The sequence below is a fragment of the Myxocyprinus asiaticus genome, chromosome 21, assembly GCF_019703515.2.
Source record: "Myxocyprinus asiaticus isolate MX2 ecotype Aquarium Trade chromosome 21, UBuf_Myxa_2, whole genome shotgun sequence".
Lineage (NCBI taxonomy): Eukaryota > Metazoa > Chordata > Actinopteri > Cypriniformes > Catostomidae > Myxocyprinus > Myxocyprinus asiaticus.
The window spans coordinates 45,660,590-45,682,696 of NC_059364.1; the positions used below are offsets into that span (position 1 = coordinate 45,660,590).

The following is a 22,107-nucleotide window of genomic DNA, read 5'->3' on the forward strand; positions in this document are numbered from 1 at the left end:
ATTACTGTGGAGACATTTTTGCAAAATGATATCACATGGTTCATCACACGTATCACAGCAGTTCTGAGGAGAAATGTCCACTGTGTGGTGCTAAGCGCATGTTCCCCCAAACAGATGAGGTTTTTAAGGTTAATGTTCTATCGAGTTTTAAATGAACTGAACTTACTTCCCTACCCTAAACCTTAAACCTAACCGATAGCGTTAATGAAAAAATAACCCGATTATACTAAACCAGTGCGCAAACTGATATAAGGGTAAATATTACACAATATCCTTAGAGAGAGGTTTCCCAGTATTTTCACACTGTTTTAAGTACGACGGCGCTCCTGAATGCAGTTTTTTTTTTTTTACCTTGTACCCAAAGTTCATAGTATAATAGTAGCGTGTGGTGACAGCATGAAGATACAATATAAAAACACAAACCACTTAGAGGATAAAGGCTTGAAGCAACATTAGGTAAGATTTATTCTGCAGTAGCTAAGCCTAGCATATGTATCTCCCAATACATAAAAGACCCATATTGCTAGCATTTAATAACCTAACTGCTGCGACAGTTTGGACATGAAGACGCCCATCTCAGCAATTTCTACAGACATAGCTTTTGCTGTGCAAACTGACAGAAAACATTACAAATGTCCGCAGTAAAAACTTTACAGACAGATGTCTAGAGGGCTAATCTCATCCAAACAGGGCTAATAGCACTGTGTGAGGAACAGTGTGAAAAATACATGAACATAACTGACAATCTGCTGTTTTTCTTGTGATTTATGTGAACGTGTATAATCTTTGTTGCTGTCGTGTCTCCAGTGCTCAGTGTCTACAGGAAACTGCCGTGATATGTACAACGAGCAAAACTGTATTTTGCATAAATGTGGGTACAGTAACATGATTCTATTAGACCAGGTTGACATCAATGCTTGAAATACCCTGCCGGCCTGGCCAGAGGGCGCTGCAGCTGATTTGGAGCTGCTGGAGGAAGCTGATGGAGGTTTGGAGCCATTGGCAGCTCCTGCAGACTGAGAGAAGGTGAACTTAAAGCTGCCTGTGGGCGTCCGCCTGGCATGACTCTCTTTGTCTAGACTTTCTTTCACTGAAACAAGATAAAACACGTGTAAGGATACTTGATGAAATCAACTGATTGAACGTTAATAATTTCACAGATTAAGCTCATCGATTGTCGATTAATCAATTTCAGCACAGATGCATTCAGTAATCATGCGAGCAGATGGTGAGAAGTCTAAGGATGACTAATACACTATCTGATTCAAAATACTGATGTTTTAACCCAGATCAGGTATCGGTTCCACATAAGGCTGGGCGATATGGCTACAAAAATTATCTCTCGATATTTTTCAGCCTACTGACGATATTCAATATATATCTTGATAATTATGTACTTGCTCAGAAATGGCTCAAAATGCTCTTTAAAAAACTATTTTATCCAAACAGCCATTGTTACCAAGTAGATTCAATATTTTAAAGCATTGAACATAAAACATAAAAATCTATTATAATCTCACATACTTATTATTCTTCCGCACCAAACTCGTCCCACACCGTTTGTCGTAGACCCAAAAATTATGTCAAATCGACCGGCCTATTGACAACACCTGTGCTATGACTCTTCTAAGGGATGGGGGGGTACGGTGCACCCCTGGGGGGCAAAAAATGGCCTGAAAAATCCCATAGACTTTGCATTGAGCCGAATTTTGTCGGATCATATCTCCGGATCAGAATTTCATAGAGACATGGGTGGATTCATTTCATACAGCCTAGCAAGCAGTTTTGGAGCATTACATGAGATTGGGGGTAAGATGTACCCCTGGAGGGTTTGGCTCAAAAATGCCCCATAGCCATATTATGGCAAGGGTCTCACCCATGAAAAAAATTTTTTCATACTATTGTAACGTTCTGCTTCACTAGCATAGCTTCAAAAGAATTAAGGGACTTATCTTTCCTACTGTGAATGAATGTTAAAACTTACAATGAAGAAGACCAGACACAAGCAGTATGAAACACCCAAGGTGTATTAAACATGTAAATACCAATAAACAGTGATCACAACAATTACCAATACCGTACACAAAGTGCTGCTTTCCAAAGTTCCAGTGCACAATATATACAAGGTGAGATTGTTTCGGTCTCACCATAATGACAGTTAATGTCCCGGGAGCGCGAAAACCAACCAGCGCAATGTTAAGTGATCCTCTCAGGTAAGTAATCCAATATGGCAGAAAACTCCACAAAGAGACGAAGAGTGTCCTCTATCCTCCAACTCGAATGCGCGAAACAGTTGCTTCTCGCCACTTTACCAGCTTCTTTTATATCTTTGTTTACTTCCGCATACGGGGCTTAGTGATTACATGTGACTGAAGTCTCACGGTAACACAGGAACCAAACACCATATTGGGGCAAACAGAAAATGACAGGAATAAACAGCATAATTATCTTTAACACATATGGACACATTTATCCGTGGTTATACTGATTAATCCCCTTATGTGGCTTTGCTGCACTATGACAAGACACTGAATTTTGTGGGATCATATCTCCCAATCAGAATGTCATAGAGACATGGGGGCGGGCTCATTTCACTCGGGCTACCAATCAGTCTTTAAGTATCACCTTGGAAATGGTGTAGCCACACACTAGCAACCATTTACGGCATTCTAGCATCCACCCCCATAGACTTCCAATCAAAATGGAAAATCTTCAGAACAGAATGTCATGGAGACTTGCGGGTTGGCTCTTTTGAGTCAGGTTAGTAAGCAGCCAATAAGAATCACTCTGGTCACTGGCTAGCCATGCCCTAACAACCATTTAGTGCACCCTAGCAACCAAACCCTTTTGACTTCCATTAAAAATGGCTTAGATTGGTATCTCCGGATCAGAATGTCGTAGAGACTTCATTATTGGCTCATATGACTCAGGCCAGCAAGCAGCCTTTTTAGTATCACCCTGGCAACTGCCTAGCAACCAGATGGGCTTACACTAGCAACCGAATTGTAAAGTCCATATCTCTGCACTACAACATCGTACAGACTTAAAATTGTGCTTTTTTGAATCAGACTAGCAAAGCAGCCTTTAAATATCACCCTGGAAACTACTTAGCCATGCCCTAGCAACCATTTAGAGAACCCTAGCAACCAAACCCCATTGACTTTCATTCAATTTGGCTCAGTGGGATATCTTTTGATCAGAATTTCACACATACTTCAGTGTTGACTCGTTTGACACAGGCTAGCAAGGAGCCTTGTTAGTATCACCCTGGCAACTGCCTAGCAACCAAATAAGCTCACCCTAGCAATCAAGTAGCAATGCACATCTCTGCACCAGAACATCGTAGAAACTTCCGGGTTGGGTCATTTGACTTAGGCTGGCAAGGAGCCTTCTGAGTATCACCCTGGTAACTGCCTAGCAACCAGATGGGGTTACCCTAGCAACTGATTAGCAAAACACATCTCTGCACCAGAACATCGTAGAGACTTCCAGGTTAGGTCATCTGACTCAGGCTAGCAAGGAGCCTTTTGAGTATCACCCTGGTAACTGTCTAGCAACCATATGGTTTTACCCTAGCAACCGATTAGTAAAACACATATCTCTGCACCAGAACATTGTAGAGATTCCGGGTTGGATAATTTGACTCAGGCTAGCAAGGAGCCTTTTGAGTATCACCCTGGTAACTGCCTAGCAACCAGATGGGGATACATTAGCAACCGATTAGAAAAACTCATATCTCTGCATCAGTATATTGTAGAGACTTCTGGGTTGGGTAATTTACTCAGGCTAGCAAGGAGCCTTCTGAGTATCACCCTGGTAACTGCTTAGCAACCAAATGAGCTCACCCTAGCAACCAAGTAGAAAAACACCATCTATCTATCAACTTTCAGATTAGGCTTTTCCAAGCCATCTTAAAGTTTGTCCACAAACTTTTAAATCTAGTTTTCATTAATATGCACTTTTATATACAGTGATACATAGTAGCTTAAACAAACAGCATTATTTACCTTCATATATTTTTACTAAAACATTTTTTGTGAATGAACAAGGTGTGCAAAAACTACACTTGTTTTTACTAATACTAAATTGTTACTGAGGGACCAAGTCAAGTTTATTATAATATTATAGAATTATCATAGTTATTTTGAGGATTAGAGTATAAACATTAATATATTTCTGTCCTATTAAATTCACTTTCACCTGAGGCTTACATAATTTTGACACTGAAAGTGCTGTGTGTAATTGACAATTTATAATGTTCCACATATGGTGAAATGCTGTCATCTTTTCTTTTATACTGTGCTGCATTTGTAGATTTGTCATAAGATTCATCTACACTGTATACCTTGTGAATCGTAAGCAAAAGGATCAACAACCCAGTGAGAGTCAGCTGAATTTACTTGTTTAGTCAATGACCACATTTACGGGGTCACGTGACGCCATGCAAGGAGCAGACGTGTGAGCGACGAGCTCTGCGCACTTAGCTAAATTTTTTAATATTCTCATGTTATAATTTGGTGAAATTCAATACACCCAGTTACACATTTGCTCTTTGAGGTAAAACATGGCAAAGAAGTCAAAATCATCGGGCTCTGGAGACATTAAAAGACACTTACGTGTTCAGGATGAAAGCCCGACAGACCTACAGACCGGGGACTCGTTTTGGATGGCACGGCGTTAGAGGAGATCCAGCATCAGTTGTCCAACATGTCGGTGATGTTGACGAAGGTTCTTGCTGACTTGGAGGATCTCGCTGTAATACGGCGATCGATTACGGCGATGGAAATAAAATTCTCTGAGCTAGTTACAAGAGTGTCAGATGCTGAGAAACGAATCGATTATTTAGAGTCTTCGGAGAGGGAATTAACTGCTAATCCGCCCGCGACCAAAGTTGATCTGGAATGTATTCTTGAAAAGCTTGAAGATCTTGAGAATAGAAGCCGCAGGAATAATGTCAGAATTGTTGGAATTCCTGAGCATGAGGAGGGCAGAGATATGGTGAAATTCCTAGACGAGCTCTTCCAGAGTCTGCTCAACATAAAAGGCCACAAGCTGGAAATCGAGCGGGCTCACAGAGTCCCAGCTCACAGATCTGCTGAGGGAGACAGGCCCTGATCGATTCTGGCCAAATTTCTGAGGTCATCCGATAAAGATCTCGTGTTGCGCCAGGCGAGGAGCAAAGGGAAGCTTTCTTGGAAGAACCATAATGTTTTCTTGTTCCCAGACTTTGCGAGTTCTACAAAAGAGAAACGCGATCCGATCAAGGAATGCAAGAAACTCTTACATCGGCGAAAGATCTCGTTTGCTCTAATGTTTCCGGCCAAACTGAGAATAGAAACAAAGAATGGTCGCAAAGTATTTACATGCTCCAATCAGGCAATGTCTTTTATTGAATCAATGGGTGAGTAAACCATTGGATGTTTCTCATATGAGTGGGTCTGACTCGCTGTACTTACTCTGGCTTTTGAGGAAGCTGGGTGTCATTTTGGTTTCTTATGGCATGGGTCCTGCCTAGTGGCTGGAGCTTGTTTTGTGAATAACACTTTCCTTAAAGAAGTTTTTGCATTGATGAAAGATTACTTTTGCATTGAAGTTCCCGGCCTGTTTGAGAGTGATCACTATGGATGACCGCAAAATATCTACATGCTCACACAAAGGATGTCTTTTATAAAGTTGACGGCTTGAGTAAGTAATAAGCACGTTTTTCTTTTTTCTGTTTGTTTTGTTCAGGGGGAAGTTCGGGGTTTAACTGTTTCACTAATGGGGAATGTGGTCTGTATAATTTTGTTTTTGACACAGTTTATTTTTTTTTTATTATATCAATATGTCAGTTGTTAATATGAGTGTGCTATCTCTCTCCACATGGAAGGTGAATGGGTTGGGGCACCCCATAAAAAGAAGGAAGGTTATTACTTTTCTTAAACGTAAGAAATATGATCTTCAAGAAACACATCTCTCCCCGCAGGAAGCTGAAACATTTGGGAAGATATGGGGTGAACATGTTTTCATTAGTGCTGGCTCAATTAAGAGCAAGGGAGTCATTATATTGGTAAATAAACATTTACAATTCAAATTTATCAAACAGATTAAAGATAAATTAGGAAGAGTCATTATTGTTTTAGCTGAAATTCAAGGGCAAAGGTTAATTTTGGCTAATATTTATGCGCCTAACGCTGATGATCAGGGCTTTTTTATAGATCTTGATGGGATGGCACCCCTCATGATATAATATTGGGAGGAGACTTTAATCTTTTGATGGACTCAGTCCTTGATCACAGTGAAGCAAAAGTGTGTAAGCCCCCTAGAGCAACCTTGACGCTTCACAGGATGTGTAAAAATCTTGGTCTTACAGATATTTGGAGACTTTTGAACCCATCTGCTAGGGACTATACATTTTTTTCATCAGTCCATTAAATTTATTCTAGAATAGATTTTTTTTTTTTTTGATATCCAAATCCCTCATTTCATCTGTTGTTGATTGCTCAATTGGAAATATCTTAGTCTCAGATCATGCCCTGGTGAGTTTAGAGGTAATCATATAGTTGGCGCCTTAATGTGTCCCTTTTGCAAAATCCTGATTTCCAACAAATGCTAAAGGCTGAAATCAGTGTTTATATGGAGACCAATTGGTCCTCAGTATCCACTGTGGGCATGGCTTGGGAGGCACTTAAGGCAGTTCTTAGGGGTCGGATCATACAGTATGCCTCATTCACCAAAAAATCCAAAGCAGAAGAACTCGTGGAGTTGGAAGGAAATATTAAAAATGCCGAAGCAGAGCTGAAGCACCGTTTGTCATCCGATGGCCTCAGAGAATTGACTCAACTGAAATACAGATATAATACTATTTTGTCGCGGAAAGTGGAGTTTTGGCTATTCAGGGCAAGACAGTCATACTTTGAGTCAGGGGACACACAGGAAAACTTTTGGCTAGATATACACTATACTGCCAAAAGTATTTGCTCATCTGCCTTTAGACGCATATGAATTAAGTGACATCCCATTCTTAATCCATAGGGTTTAATATGATGTCGGCCCACCCTTTGCAGCTATAACAGCTTCAACTCTTCTGGGAAGGCTTTCCACAAGGTTTAGGAGTGTGTTTATGGGAATTTTTGACCATTCTTCCAGAAGCGCATTTATGAGGTCAGACACTGATGTTGGACGAGAAGGCCTGGCTCGCAGTCTTCGCTCTAATTCATCCCAAAGGTGCTCTATCGGGTTGAGGTCAGGACTCTGTGCAGGCCAGTCAAGTTCTTCCACACCAAACTCGCTCATCCATGTCTTTATGGACCTTGCTTTGTGCACTGGTGCGCAGTCATGTTGGAACAGGAAGGGGCCATCCCCAAACTGTTCCCACAAAGTTGGGAGCATGGAATTGTCCAAAATCTCTTGGTATGCTGAAGCATTCAGAGTTCCTTTCACTGGAACTAAGGGGCCAAGCCCAGCTCCTGAAAAACAACCCCACACCATAATCCCCCCTCCACCAAACTTCACAGTTGGCACAATGCAGTCAGACAAGTACTGTTCTCCTGGCAACCGCCAAACCCAGACTTGTCCATCAGATTGCCAGATGGAGAAGCGTGATTCGTCACTCCAGAGAACGCGTCTCCACTGCTCTAGAGTCCAGTGGCAGCGTGCACCACTGCATCCGACGCTTTGCATTGCACTTGGTGATGTATGGCTTGGATGCAGCTGCTCGGCCATGGAAACCCATTCCATGAAGCTCTCTACGCACTGTTCTTGAGCTAATCTGAAGGCCACATGAACTTTGGAGGTCTGTAGCGATTGACTCTGCAGAAAGTTGGCGACCTCTGCACACTATGCGCCTCAGCATCCGCTGACCCCACTCTGTCATTTTACGTGGCCTACCACTTTGTGGCTGAGTTGCTGTCATTCCCAATCGCTTCCACTTTGTTATAATACCACTGACAGTTGACTGTGGAATATTTAGTAGCGAGGAAATTTCACGACTGGACTTGTTGCACAGGTGGCATCCTATCACAGTACCACGCTGGAATTCACTGAGCTCCTGAGAGCGGCCCATTCTTTCACAAATGTTTGTAGAAGCAGTCTGCATGCCTAGGTGCTTCATTTTATACACATGTGGCCATGGAAGTGATTGGAACACCTGAATTCAATTATTTGGATGGGTGAGCGAATACTTTTGGCAATATAGTGTATAAAGCAGAGAGAGTCTTTTTCTACCATTCCCTCAGTGAAATCTGCTGGTGGTGAAATATTTACTTCGGCCATTGATATCAATAATGCCTTTAAAGAGTTCTATCTTGATCTTTATAGTTCCACATCTTCGTCTACTGATGAAGATATTAGAAACTTTGTGGAACCATTAGATCTCCCTAAACTGACGAGTGAGCAAAAAAATTCTCTTGATTCTGAGATAACCTTGGAGGAGCTTGGCGAGGTTATTAAGGCCTTACCTACAGGTAAGACTCCGGGGCCTGACGGCTTTGCTGCTGAGTTTTTCAAATCTTATGCTACAGAACTGGCTCCACTTTTGTTAGAAGTTTATACTGAATCATTAAAGAATGGAAAACTTCCGCCAACCATGACACAAGCCCGGATCAGTCTGATTCTTAAAAAGGACAAAGATCCAAGCAAGTGTAAAAGTTACAATCCAATTTCTCTGATCCAGTTAGATGTAAAAATTTTGTCAAAAATTCTGGCTAACCGATTAAGTTATGACATCACTTATACATATAGATCAGGTGGGGTTTATTCGGGGCCGTAGCTCTTCTGATAACATTAGGCGTCTCATCAATATCATGTGGTCAGTAGCGAATGAACAATCTCCGGTTGCTGCCATCTCACTTGATGCCGAAAAGGCGTTCGATATGGTAGAATGGGATTATCTTTTTAAGGTTTTGGAAATATACGGGTTCGGGAGTATGTTTATTGGATGGATTAAGTTACTTTATAGACACCCAGTAGCGGCGGTACAAACAAATGGACTAATTTCAGATTATTTTACTTTGGATAGGGGCACCTGGCAGGGTTGCCCTCTTTCCCCATTATTGTTCTGTCTTGCCCTGGAACCATTAGCAACCGCGATAAGAAAGGAGGATGATTTTCCAGGGGTGGTGGCGGGAGGTATAGCGCATAAACTCTTGCTTTACGCAGATGATATTTTATTATTTGTCTCTGACCCCAGTAGATCTGTGCCTTGCCTCCACAGAATTATTAATTCCTTTTCTAAGTTTTCAGGATATAGAGTCAATTAGTCTAAATCCGAAGCTTTTGCTCTGACAGTGTACTGCCCAGTAATGGCTTTCCAGCCGGGTACTTTCCAGTGGCCCAAACAGGGCATTAAGTATTTATGTATTTTATTTCCAGCAAATTTGTGTGATTTAGTTAGAGTTAATTTTGACCCCTTAATAAAACGGTTTTTGAACAATGTGGGCAGGTGGGCTTCATTACATTTATCTATGATTGGGAAGGTTAATGTTATTAAAATGAATTGTATTCCAAAATTAAATTACTTACTGCAGTCTCTCCCTGTAGATGTCCCCCTCTCTTATTTCAAGCAATTTGATGGCATAGCAATGTCTTTCATTTGGAATGGTAAGCGTCCCAAATTACATTTCAATAAGTTACATAGGCCGATTGACAAAGGTGGGCTAGGCCTACCCAAGATTTTATTTTATTATTATGCATTCGGCCTCAGACATTTGGCTCATTGGTCGCTTCCACCTGAGAGAGCCCCTCCCTGGTTCTGTATACAGAACAGGAAGTTCTTGCCACTATTTCGCCACTGCAGAGCCTTTCTATCAAATTAATCGGAGAAGCTAAGTTACATCCCGTTATCTTGCACTTGAACTCGGTATGAACTAAAGTGTCCAGACTGTTTAATTCTGACATTTTTTTAAATGTTGCCTCGAGCATATGGCTGAACCCCAAACTATGCATCAACAAGTCCCCTTTTTGCTGGTCAGAGTGGATTGGGAGGGGGGTTACTACACTCGGTGACCTGTATGAGAATGGAGTGTTAAGATCTTTTCAAAATTTGGTTCAACTTTTTGGGATTCCTAGATCTCAGTTCTATAAGTATTTACAGCTGCGCCACCTGCTCTGTACTGTTTTTGGGAGTGGTTTATACCCTCCTAAAGCGGCAGACACTCTGGGAGAGGTGATTACTGCTTTTGGAAAAGGTCATGAGGAATCTGTGCATTATTCCCTACTAATTCAGAGTCTGGGAGATGGAACTTCAACTTCTCTTAAGAGATTATGAGAGAAAGATCTAAATTTGGTATTGGAGGAGGGAGAGTGGGCTGGGATTCAAAACAAATGTCAAATCTGCATCCAGAGACGCAAGGGTTCGCCTAATGCAATTTAAGATCTTACATAGAGTCTATTGGACCCCCTCTAGATTGCATAGGCTTGGTCTTAAAGACACACCCACCTGCGATGTCAATTAGAAGATGGAGACACAACCCATATCTTTTGGGGATGTGTTAAGATGCAGGAATTTTGGATGAGAATTCAGAGTTTTATGTGCGAAGTTTTGGCCTCTCAAATTTTATTTTGCCCCAGACTCTGTATCTTGGGAGATGGGGCAGTTATTAATTTGGAGAATAAGCACATGAAAAACTGGGTCCTATCTAGTGTTATGATCGCCAGACAGATCACTTTGAGGAGTTGGAAATCGGCTGGAGTGCCCCCTTTTCAGGAGTGGTGTTCAGAGATGGCCAGAGTGGCAGCTCTTGAAGAGGGGATATCCAGAAGACTGGGGAGTCTGGACATGTTTGCGAAGAAGTGGGGCAGATATCTGTCTTTTTTGGAGGGCTCTCGGGGAGGGTGTGTGGAGAGAGAGGTGTAGGGGTTTTATGTGTGTGATTGTTTTATTTATTTTACTTTAATTTTTGTATTATTTATTTTTGTTGTGTGTTTATGGTTGTGTGACCACTGGGGTGTTGTATATTGATTCTGTATATGTGTTCTGCTATGTATATATTTAATGGTTGAATCAATAAAAAAACGTTAATCGGTAGAAAAGACCACATTTACACGCACTTAAGAAAACAGTTTATTCCAAGGTTTATACATTAAGCAGCATTCTGAAACATCATGTAAACAAAGAAAGTTTATTACCTCACGTCGTTTAAAGGATTAAGAGAAAGCGGTTTAACACATCCAGGTTTTTCCTGGAGAACACAACTTATGTGATAATTTAAATGCATAAGCATCGTTGTTACAGGTTTTTAATGAGTGCACATGTGCATGCACAGACTGAGTAACAAATGTCATAGGATGAAGCCCAACAAGTCAAAAAAGTGGAAAGACTTCAACATTTCTGGGAGTACAGTGGGAAAAGCACATACACTATAAAATGTACCAATTTATACACACAAATGTAAAATATCGACAGTCCCTCATGTTTGCGTATACACGCTCATACATTGAGGGAATCCTGGAGTTTTAAGTAAGAGGGAAACCCCACTACTGAAGCACAATTCCACCGCAGGTCGCAATGCAAAGTTAAGCAAACAAACAGCAACAACTCTGGAATACCTGGAAATAAAGCAACGGGGAATACAAATAGTGAAGTCTTCCTCGATACCATGTTTATTTTTCTACACAAGCGTTGCTGGGAAATGTCTGTGGCGAAAGATGCTTTCTGATCGATCTGCATGCATCCAGCAGTAAAGAGTACACCGCTTATACAGTGCACGTAAACCGGAACGCAACTTTCTTGCAATACGCAGCTTTCTCGCAATAAGCCACTTTCTGGTGTCCATGTAAACATGGTCAATATACACTGACCAGCTACAACAGTAAAACCACTGACAGGTGAAGTGAATAACATTTATCATCTCATTACAATGGCACCTGTCAAGGGGTGGCATATATTAGTGAACAGTCAGTTCTGGAATTTCATGTGTTGGAAGCAGGGAAAATGGGCAAGTGTAAGGATCTGAGCGACTTTGACAAGGGCCAAATAGTGAAGGCTAGATGATGCCTAGCCATTGTTGGGTGTTCCCAGTATGCAGTGGTTAGTTCCTACCAAAAGTGGTCCATGGAAGGAGAACCGGTGAACCGGCGACAGGGTCATGGGACCCCAAGGCTCATTGATGCACATGGGGAGTGAAGGCTAGTAATGGCTTAAGACAAGCCCGGTCCGAACTCCAAACAAGAGTCTTTAACACATCTAATGGCACAAATGGGGAACCCATAAGCACATTTAATAACAGCACTATGTACCAGATAGGGACAGTAGCATGTCGAGGGGGCCTCAGTAGTCTAGATCATTGCAAAAACGTACTGACCACAGGGTATAACTGTGACATACAATTTTTGAATGTGGATGGAGAGAGTCCTGCATCCAAACACTCTTGCAAAAAGTGGAGCACCGTCTGCACATGCAGTCTTGATGAGGGGGCTCTAGCCTGTAGTATGTTTTCAAGCACTGGCTGCCACAAAGCTTGCAAGAGCTGATCCCAACTCAATAGAACTTCCTACAGGGGAGCATCCAGCAGCACGGTTGCCTTGTCATCCCGAACCTTGCACAACACTTGGTGTAGCAAGCGGACAGGAACACATACTTGAGTTTCACTGGCCAAGTGGCCAGAGAAACTCAAGTATGTGTTCCTGTCCGCTTGCTACACCAAGTGTTGTGCAAGGTTCGGGATGACAAGGCTACAGTGCTGACTCAAGCTCTGCTGGACTTGGAAGCCCTAACTTGTGAGTTAGGGCTTCCAAGTCCAGCAGAGCTCGAGTCATGGAGTACCAGAGGCGAGTGAGTCATCTCCGGGGAGAAAAAAGGGCCTCTTCGTCTTCCCCGAATTCGTCCTTGTGACAAATCTGTCTTTCTTGGGAAGGAGAAAGTGGGAGCCGGGTGAACGTCCAACATGAGCCTTTTTATTAAAAACACTTTCAGTGTTAATAATAGTACCTTTTCAGCTCAACACGAACACCAAATTGGTACCCACTAACAGCTGAGAGAGAATTCACCCCAGGTGTCCATCCCGGCCTCGCTCTGCACTGACATCGCTCGGCCACGCCCTGATCACCACATACCCACATTGCCTGACTCAGGCCAGGGAGCCATCCAGCCTGTCACTTACTCCCCCCCCCATTTCTGGAGAGGAATTGTTGCCGTTTCAGCCGACCTGCTGCAGGACCAGCCACCTCCGGGGAACAGGAACAGGATGAGGGGAAGGAGAGGGGGAGGGAGGAGAGAAAAAAGAGAGAGAGAAGGAGAGAGAAGAGGGCTCGCCGGTCCCCAAACGGTCCTCAGCCAGCTGCACCGCCTCTGTCAGCGACACCGGGTGATGGCACTGGACGCACTCAGCCGTCTCTTTCGGTAGACTGCTGACAAACTGCTCCTGTACCACCAGATCGGGCATCTCCTCGGCACTGCGATCTTCAACCAGCAGCGAGGACTCCATGACGGCACTTTCTTCTACTGTGACAAATCTCTGTCTTTCTTGGGAAGGAAGAAGCGGAAGCAGGGTGAACATCCAATGTGAGCCTTTTTATTAAAAACACTTTTCAGTGTAACACATACTAGTAGCTTTTCAGCTCAATATGAACACCAAAACGGTAACATTGCTTTTCAGCAAACACATTAACACATACACACAGCTCTGTGCATCTCTCTCTGACTGCGGCTCTAGCTGCATCTTTATTTCTCTCCAGCTAACACCACAACCACCAACAGCTGTGAGAGAAAATTCACCACGTGTCCATCCCAGCCTCAATTTGCACTGATGTCGCTCGGCCACGCCCTAGTCACCACAGTTCTAAATCCTTTGGACAGTCAGAGGATGAAGTATCCATTCTCCTCGTCTGACTCCAACATGAGAGCAAGTCTGCCCCGCAGTTCAGGTGACCGGGGACATGCGTCGCATGCAATGATAGGAGATGACTTGTTCCAGAGAAGAATGACGCATCTGAATCAATATCGTGCGCGAACGAACTACCCCATGGCAATTTATGTACGCCACAACTGCAGCAGTGCTGTCTGTACGAATCAGAATGTGAAAGCCTTTCGCGTTCCAGGTAATTTATGTGCCATGTCATTTGCGCACCTGTCCAGGTGCTGAAGGCCGGACTACCATCGCACAGGGAACCCCAGCCTGAGTTGGACACCTCTGTAGTGACAACTCTATGTCTGGCCACTTTGTCATGACAACTCTGCGTCAGGCCACTTGGCCGAGCAAAACAACAGATAAACAAACGCAATACACAGAAGTGTAAAGTATAAACTGATTGTCCGAAGTAGGGATGCACCGATTTCACTTTTTCTCTTCCGATCTGATTCCGAAATCGGAAATCTCAGTATCGGCCGATACCAATCCCGATCCGATACCAGTGTTGTTTTTTTTTTGCCTAATCAGTTTAGAATATCTTTACATTATTGTGTGGAACTAATTGGGAGTACTTTAATATGTGAAGAAACACAAACCTCTACACATTATTTCAATATAAATGTATAGCTTAGTAAGAAAAACTTTACTGTAAACTAGTATACTGGATAATGTACCAGCAAAATTAACAGTAATTCCAGTATAAGTCATCAGTAGAAAAGAAGCGTGTTTTTTTTTTTTTTTTTAAGGATTCAGATCTCTTTTTTGTTCAATTTAGTTGTAAGACATCAGTCCACTTTTCATCCACAAAGTTATTTTTTGGAACCCATTCAACTTAAATATTATTATTATCATTTGTAAACAAATGATAATAATAATAATAATAATAATAATAATAATATATTATAATAGTAATATATCTCAATCTTGCACCTTTTGTCACGGATCTACCGGAATCTCTTTCTCTTTCTTCCTCACTGCTGTCACAGCGCTCACTCACCCCTGAGTTCTGATTACACGCACCTGCATATCATTAGTGACTAATCAAGGACTGCATATATATCCCGCTTTCACACACACTCTTTGTCTGTTCTCATCGATAGTATCTCTGAGACTCCAGACCTTTCTACTATGTCAAACATACCTGTGGCTTCATTATTGCCTGCAAGTATCATAAGACAGTTGTGAGTTATCTGTTTATCGTGTCTATACCCTGCCTGGATATTACTCACCTGCTGTTTGCCACTCTGCTCAACTGGATTTACTCACAATGTTTACATCACTGTTTCAATCATCTGTTCAATAAACCCTGCTACTGAGTTCATATCTCTGCCTCCATGAGTCTCTCTGTGACACCTTTAACTTTAAAACCCTCGTATCGGAGCCGATACCGATCCAGGTATCTGATCGGTGCATCCCTAGTCCGAAGCATGACAGGGAGAAGTTATACACAAGTGCAAGTTCAAAGATGAACCAATGGGTTGCAGAGTATGAGTAATGAAATTGCAACCCAGAGGAGAAAATGTCTGATGAAATGGTGCAGTGCTCCGTTTTGTGTGCTCGCAATGACGCACTCATAAGAAGCCAAGCACCATCTGCCAATGAAACTGGTGTGATTCTAGAGCTGGGCGATAAAACAATATCAATATGCATCAAGAAAATCCTTGATATTGATGATAAAGAGTAATTTTCAATATTTAGCCTGTGTTCTACATAGACGATCGATCAGATCAAGTGTGTGTCGCTTAAAACGCAAGCAGTTTGGCAAAGTTATACATACAACTAACAAACTGAATAAGTCATTAAGTATTAGCAAAGGAAGTATTAGCTGGCTAGTGACTACATAACTCTACTGTCATATAAACCAGTAATGAGGCTAGGTAAACGGTAGCTAACACCTAGCTCTCCAGCCAAAATGATATTGTTGTGTACCAAACAAGACAGCACTGACAATTAAATCCAGCTATCACCTGAACACAGCAGCAACTCCGACCTCAACACAATTGCTGTTTAATTATGTACCATTTAGTTAAACGTTTTTTTAAACATCAGCTAATTTTTTGACACGGGCAAGAAAGTATTTATTCTTGTTATGTTTATTTGGTGACAGGCAATCCAGCATATGGTGTATTATTGCCACCTACTAAGATGGAGTGTGGAGCGTCACAAGAAAATCTTACAGTGGAGTCAAATGTCAGATGAAGATGTTGAAATTGGAAAAGATGTCATACACCTTGTGTATGATTAAAATCCTAAACTGGGTATTCTACTTGAACCGCAATATCTATCTTTTAGAGCAGATGGACACGTATGGACATGTATATCACTATAAAAACTTTTTCAAGCATGAAAAACACAATTTAAACATTTTCCATGTCAGTGAAAACCCTGATGTTAACATGTTTAATTGTAAATTCAAGTACCATTTCCTACAACAAAACAGTTTCAAATGTGAATCTGTATGTAGTTCTATGAACAACTAGTCACCAACTACCTTGATTTAAATCTCCATGAATACATGATTTGAGTCTTTTTGTGCGAATCATTAAAAAAAATTGGTTCATCAGACTCATGTGTTCATGAATGTGGCACTGTAGATTAAGTATTAAGTAGCAGTACAGCACAGTGTTTAAGTATGGGGTTCCATCGGCATCATTCATTCAACTTCTGTTTTTTTTTATTGTTTTTTTATGAGTGGTACTAAAGAAGAGTCAATTCACAGTTGACTAGATTCTAAATGTAGGAATACCTTTCTCATTCTCCATGTACTTCCCGTAATCAGTCTTGCTCTTGTCAAGGCCTGTGTCAGTTTCCTCCTCTTCCTCATCTTCATTCAGCCACATGTCTTCATCGTCCTCAAATGAGCGCGCATCTCTGCGATACCTGTCAAGACATTCATTTTATCTGTTACCTGTCATGACGTGATCAGTTTGAGAAGTTGAATGAAATCAGATGCGTTTAGGTACCTGTTGAGTCCTCTGCTCTGTCTATCTTTCTCCTGCTCGTATCTGCCCTTCAAACCCTTGAACGTCTGAACGTACTCGATGGACTCCAGCGCTTTGTAGAAGTTGTCGACAATGTGAGCGATAAGAGACTTGATGTCCTCCTAATAATGAAATGACAATCATCAGACACAAGCTGATCATCATGAGTGTTGAAGGATTATGAAAGATACACTCTTACCACTTTAATGAACTCAAAGAGCTCAATGATGGCAGAGTTCAGCAGGTTGTATCTGGTGCCGTTGTCCAGCAGGGCATTGATGACCGGCTCAAACAGGTTTCCTTTCATGATGTAGCGGTTATAATACTCATCCTTCAGACCGATGATTCTCCTCATGAAGCGCAGGGCACCTGAATGATCACATGACCACACCTCACCATTAACATCAAGCAGCTGTGCACAAGAACACAACCAAAAAGTTAAAACTAGAAAAGGACTGTGGTAAGCCTCTTTCACACAAAAATTCCGGAAAAATATACAGCATTTTGAGTTTACAAGAAGCAAGAAGCCCTGCTCGAATGCATCGTGTTCAGTACCAGTAAACTGATGGTTTCATTTTGCCATCTATAGCTCCCTGGTTTTGGTATAACACTCATATTTGCAGTCTTTTGATTTTTCTTTCTGTATTAGGGGTGTAACTGTAAGAGATCTGCACGGTAGCCAATGATTTTATTCAGGCAGTTATTACTTTTATAAAAAGCTTGTTAAATAATGTTTGTATTGTTCAATGTTAGTTGTTGTGTTATTGGCTGCTGTTAAACTATTGAATTGCCTCTCAAGGACAATAAAGATTGAAAGTAAAAGTGAAAAGCTCAATTACATTTTTATTTTCTTATTTACAATATTAAGGTGCATTGCAATGATATTAATATTGACTAACAATGAACAATTTGCAATGACTACTGCCCTGCAAAAATTAAGATGTGCATTTGATTCAGTAATTGGTTGCTTTTGTACATGGATATGAAGACATATAGTACTGTGCAAAAGTCTTAGGCACATAGGATGTTTCACAAAAGCATTTGTCTTAAGATAGTTATTTATTCTCTTAGTGTGTCAGTAGGAAATATAAATGTTAGACTCCCAAACATTGCTTTTGCAAATATAAAAGATTAGAATAGAAGAACAGGGAGCCCTGCAACAGATGTCATGGCCCCCACAAAGCACCCCACTGAACATTGAGTCAGTCTGGGATTACATAAAGAGACTAGATAGATAGAACTGTGGCGAATTCTCCAAGAAGCTTGGAATATCCTATCTGCCAACAACCAAGAAAAACTGTGTCTAGGTGTACCTAGGAGAATTGGTGCTGTTTTAAAGGCAAAGGTGGTCACACCAAATACTGATTTAGCTTTTTTATGTTTACTGGACTTTGTATGACATTAAGTGATAAATGAGAACTATTTATGTCATTATTTTTGGAGACATCCACACCATGCAATATATTCACAAGTGCCTAAAACTTTTGCACAGTACTGTATATATATTTTTTAAATGTCATCTATATTATTCAACAGGTAATATTCTGCCCATTATATTTCGCTTGCAAATTAGCCTCTAAAATATCAGTGGTTCAACTTTGTTTTTTAAAAAGTACTTTACGAATAAAATGTATCATCAGTTAACGCATTGTACAGTTGTGCTGGCCTTCAGCATTTTTTTGGAAGCTGATCTCAAGGCAAATGTTTCTATCTTTTCTATGTTATTTTCACGATTTCTAGAAGCTGTAAATTTAAAAAAAAAGCAATATTTGGGGGGGACTGGGTACCTCAGCGAGTAAAGACGCTGACTCCCACCCCTGAAGTTCGCGAGTTCGAACCCCAGGGCGTGCTGAGTGACTCCAGCCAGGTCTCCTAAGCAACCAAATTGGCCCGGTTGCTAGGGAGGGTAGAGTCACATGAGGTAACCTCCTTGGGGTTTCTATAATGTGGTTCACTCTTGGGGAGTTGAGCATGGATGCCACGGTGGATGGCGTGAAGCCTCCACACGCGCTATGTCTCCGCGGTAACGCGCTCAACAAGCCGCGTGATAAGATGTGCGGGATGACGGTCTCAGACACGGAGGCAACTGAGATTCGTCCTCCACCACCCGGATTGAGGCGAGTCACTACACCACCACGAGGACTTAAAGTGCATTGGGAACTGGGCATTCCAAATTGGGGCGAAAAAGGTGAGAAAATAAAAAAATGTATTTGGTGAAAAACAAAGTTATTTGGGACCAAATGTGTTGGAAAAGGGCAATAAATTAATGTTCTGAAGTATAATTATTTTCATACCCTTTTTTGTATAAGAGAAAGTAAATGTATTAACACACAGCTGGCCTGCATAACGTTGCATATAAGCGCTTAAATCCATTTGAGGCAAGTGAGACAGAGAGCAAAAACATAACTTAACAAATTAATCTACCTGTAAACCAAATGAGTCATTGCAAATCTTGTAAAAGTGTAATGTATCTGGTTGTTTCTCTTATCTAAGGGGGTCGATAGTTTATTAGCCTATATTCATACTGTATTTTCACTTACATTCATCTTCGCAAATTCCATGGGACGATGCACAAGGAGATGGTACTTCAGGTTTGGAGTGTTCCCTGCATGAGACGACACTTTCTTCCACACACTTAAACTAGGTAACCATCATCAACATTTAAAAAACCCAAAGATTTCCCACACTGCAGACTAAAACTGCTTGAGTGGAGTGGACATTCGATGATTTTATCACGTCAAGTTTATGATGCTGAACTGACTGTCTTTTAATTGAAGTGATATTTACAGTGAAAACATTGATTTCTTTACTTGGATTACCAAAAATAAAATTTTTTTTAAAAAAAATCCTTGATTACACAATGTAAATGTCAATGGTATGACCAGCCATCTGTTTTTAAAACAGCGGTACAGTGTAAAAAAAAAAAAATTTAATCTCTAGCTTGCATAAAAACTTTCTTCTTCACATGGTAAACACGTCATCACTGTGACACACACCCTTCACGGGATCAGCTCTGCCTTTGTTCACAGACACATTCTGGGACTGATCCCGGCAAATATTACCAATGTCTAATTTTTCCAGAAAACTCCTGGAATCAAAGCCCAGTGTGAATGCAGTTTTAGAGAAAAATAATAATAAATACAACACAATACTATACAATACTGAGAAAACAAAAATAAAGTAGTATAGTGTGCAACAAATTATTTAGGGATGTGTCAGGATGGATGACTAGTCCAACAACCGACCATTTGATGAGTAAGGTCAACTAGTCAGCTGTTTTAGCTGTAATATTAATATAGCAGTGGTGCTTTAAAGTGGTTGAATTTGTGAGTGTTTTGGCATGCTGACAGTGTGATGTGCTTTTGCACGTAGTGTTTAGTAACAGTAACCGATACCATTAGCTCATTAAACTACAACTGCAACTTATGATTTAGTTGATTATTCTATTTATCTGATAAAAAAAGACATTTTATTTTCTGTTTTTTATTAATTAAAATGTATTTATTAAACAACAAATGATTGTTTATTTTCCACACTTTGCTTATATTGCTGTTTTCATTCCGAAACCCAGGTTAAAAAAAAATAACAGGTAACATTTTTTTATTAAAACCTATATAACATGTTTAAGATCCATTTTTAATAAAAATATTAAAACATCAAATTATTTTATGCTATACAGAGCACAAAAAAGGCAGATATTATGTAAATATAACTTTAATTGTTTATGTGCACAGGCAGATGAACATCTATATTGCTGTATTTTTCTCCATGAACGTTACATTTATGATGATGTGCCAAGTTAACCCTTTATGATCTAAAGGTGTTTTTGAAGATTTCCTGTTTAAGTAAAATTAGAGGGTCAATTGTTTGGTATCATTTTAAAGAAAACTTTAAAAAAATAAATAATAATGATGATATAGATTATGATAAAATTATGAGACTCTCAGCCTAAGAAACGTTCCTTGTGTGGTGGAACGACCTGCCCCTCCCTCTCGTCATCGTCACCCCGCCTCTGAGGGCCATCCTTCAGCCAGGCTCAGGAGAGTGAGAAGAGGTGCATAATAATAAGCCATGCTCTGACAGTGGTGGATGAAGCACACCTGGTGTGAATGATGCTTCTTCACCGCTGTTTTTAAAATGCAGAGCGCACCACTTCTCGGAGAGCAGGCTTCAAATCTCCATGTGTGCACACACTGGCATCCTCGCACGGCCAGGACCAGAGCGGGGAGGGTTCGGCCGAATTAGATGCATCGCCGGACCCGCTTCTCGGACCCCCCACGTGAGTTAGATGTGTCGCCGGGTGAGAACAGCATGCTAGAGGCTGGGTCACCTTCCACTCTCACCTGCCACGGGGCCTGGGAAGACAGGCCGCCATGGATGCCACCGCTCCACATGCCGCAGACACGTGAGGGGAGTGTGTGCAGCTGTCGGACCCCGCTCACGTCTGGGCCATTCTACGGACACTTCCCCGCCCTTCACGGATCCCCGTCTCACCGCAAGGATGCCAGATTCCCCCTTTATTTTGAACACCATCCCCCCTGGACACTTTATTTTCTCCTTTTATGGACATTTTATGTTTATTATTATTTTCCAATGAATGGCTCTCCGAGGCTTGACACCACACCCACTGTCTGTCTCTTGCTCACCTTGCCACACTTATTTTTCTGAATTGACATATCTCAGGGTGTAAATAAGGTGTCTCCAGAAAACTGTTTTTATTTTGTTCCTAATAATGTCACCTGTAAAGGTGTAAAATTTTATGTTGGTACGACAAAGCAATCAAAAGTTATAGCATTACAAAACAATTTATCCTATTGTCCAAAAGCCTCTCCAAACAAATAAAACATAAGAACTATTTTTTACACATGCAAATAGAACAATGACTAAAGGTATGCTATCATTTCCAAAGCATACAGACATGAGTAACGAGATCTCATTCAGTTCCATTCTGTCATTTGAGTCAGAGTCTGTCATGTACTTGGCGCCATCTCCTGGTGGCCGTATGTAATTAGAGTGAACGATCCTCTCTGCCTATATCTGGATGACTTCCACCTCTGGTTGCAGCGATCTGAATCCTAATACGATTGGTTTAGCGTTCCATGATGCTGAACAACATACCACATAATTTCAGATAATGTCATCTGATCCAGGAAAGCTAACGTATTTTTTGCCAGGTAGTACCTGTGCTGTGTGCACATAACCATTACTCACTATATTTTTGTCTGTAAAACAAATGAGCTGGTTGTATTCTACCCTTTGAGAGCTTTCCAACAACATATGACACATGGCTATTTGATCAG

General features: G+C 41.2%; 1 protein-coding gene across 2 annotated transcripts in view; it reads right to left on the reverse strand.

The window, feature by feature from the left end:
• Window positions 1-22,107, reverse strand: part of LOC127411733 (serine/threonine-protein phosphatase 4 regulatory subunit 3-like) — a 55,133-nt gene that overhangs the window by 826 nt on the left and 32,200 nt on the right. For both annotated transcript variants that reach the window (XM_051647455.1, XM_051647454.1), the window contains 4 exons: window positions 17,007-17,176; window positions 16,790-16,929; window positions 16,573-16,706; window positions 927-1,090 (listed from right to left, as the gene is read on the reverse strand). In XM_051647455.1, the coding sequence (XP_051503415.1) occupies window positions 927-1,090; window positions 16,573-16,706; window positions 16,790-16,929; window positions 17,007-17,176 (608 nt within the window). The remainder of the gene's footprint in view (window positions 1-926; window positions 1,091-16,572; window positions 16,707-16,789; window positions 16,930-17,006; window positions 17,177-22,107) is intronic.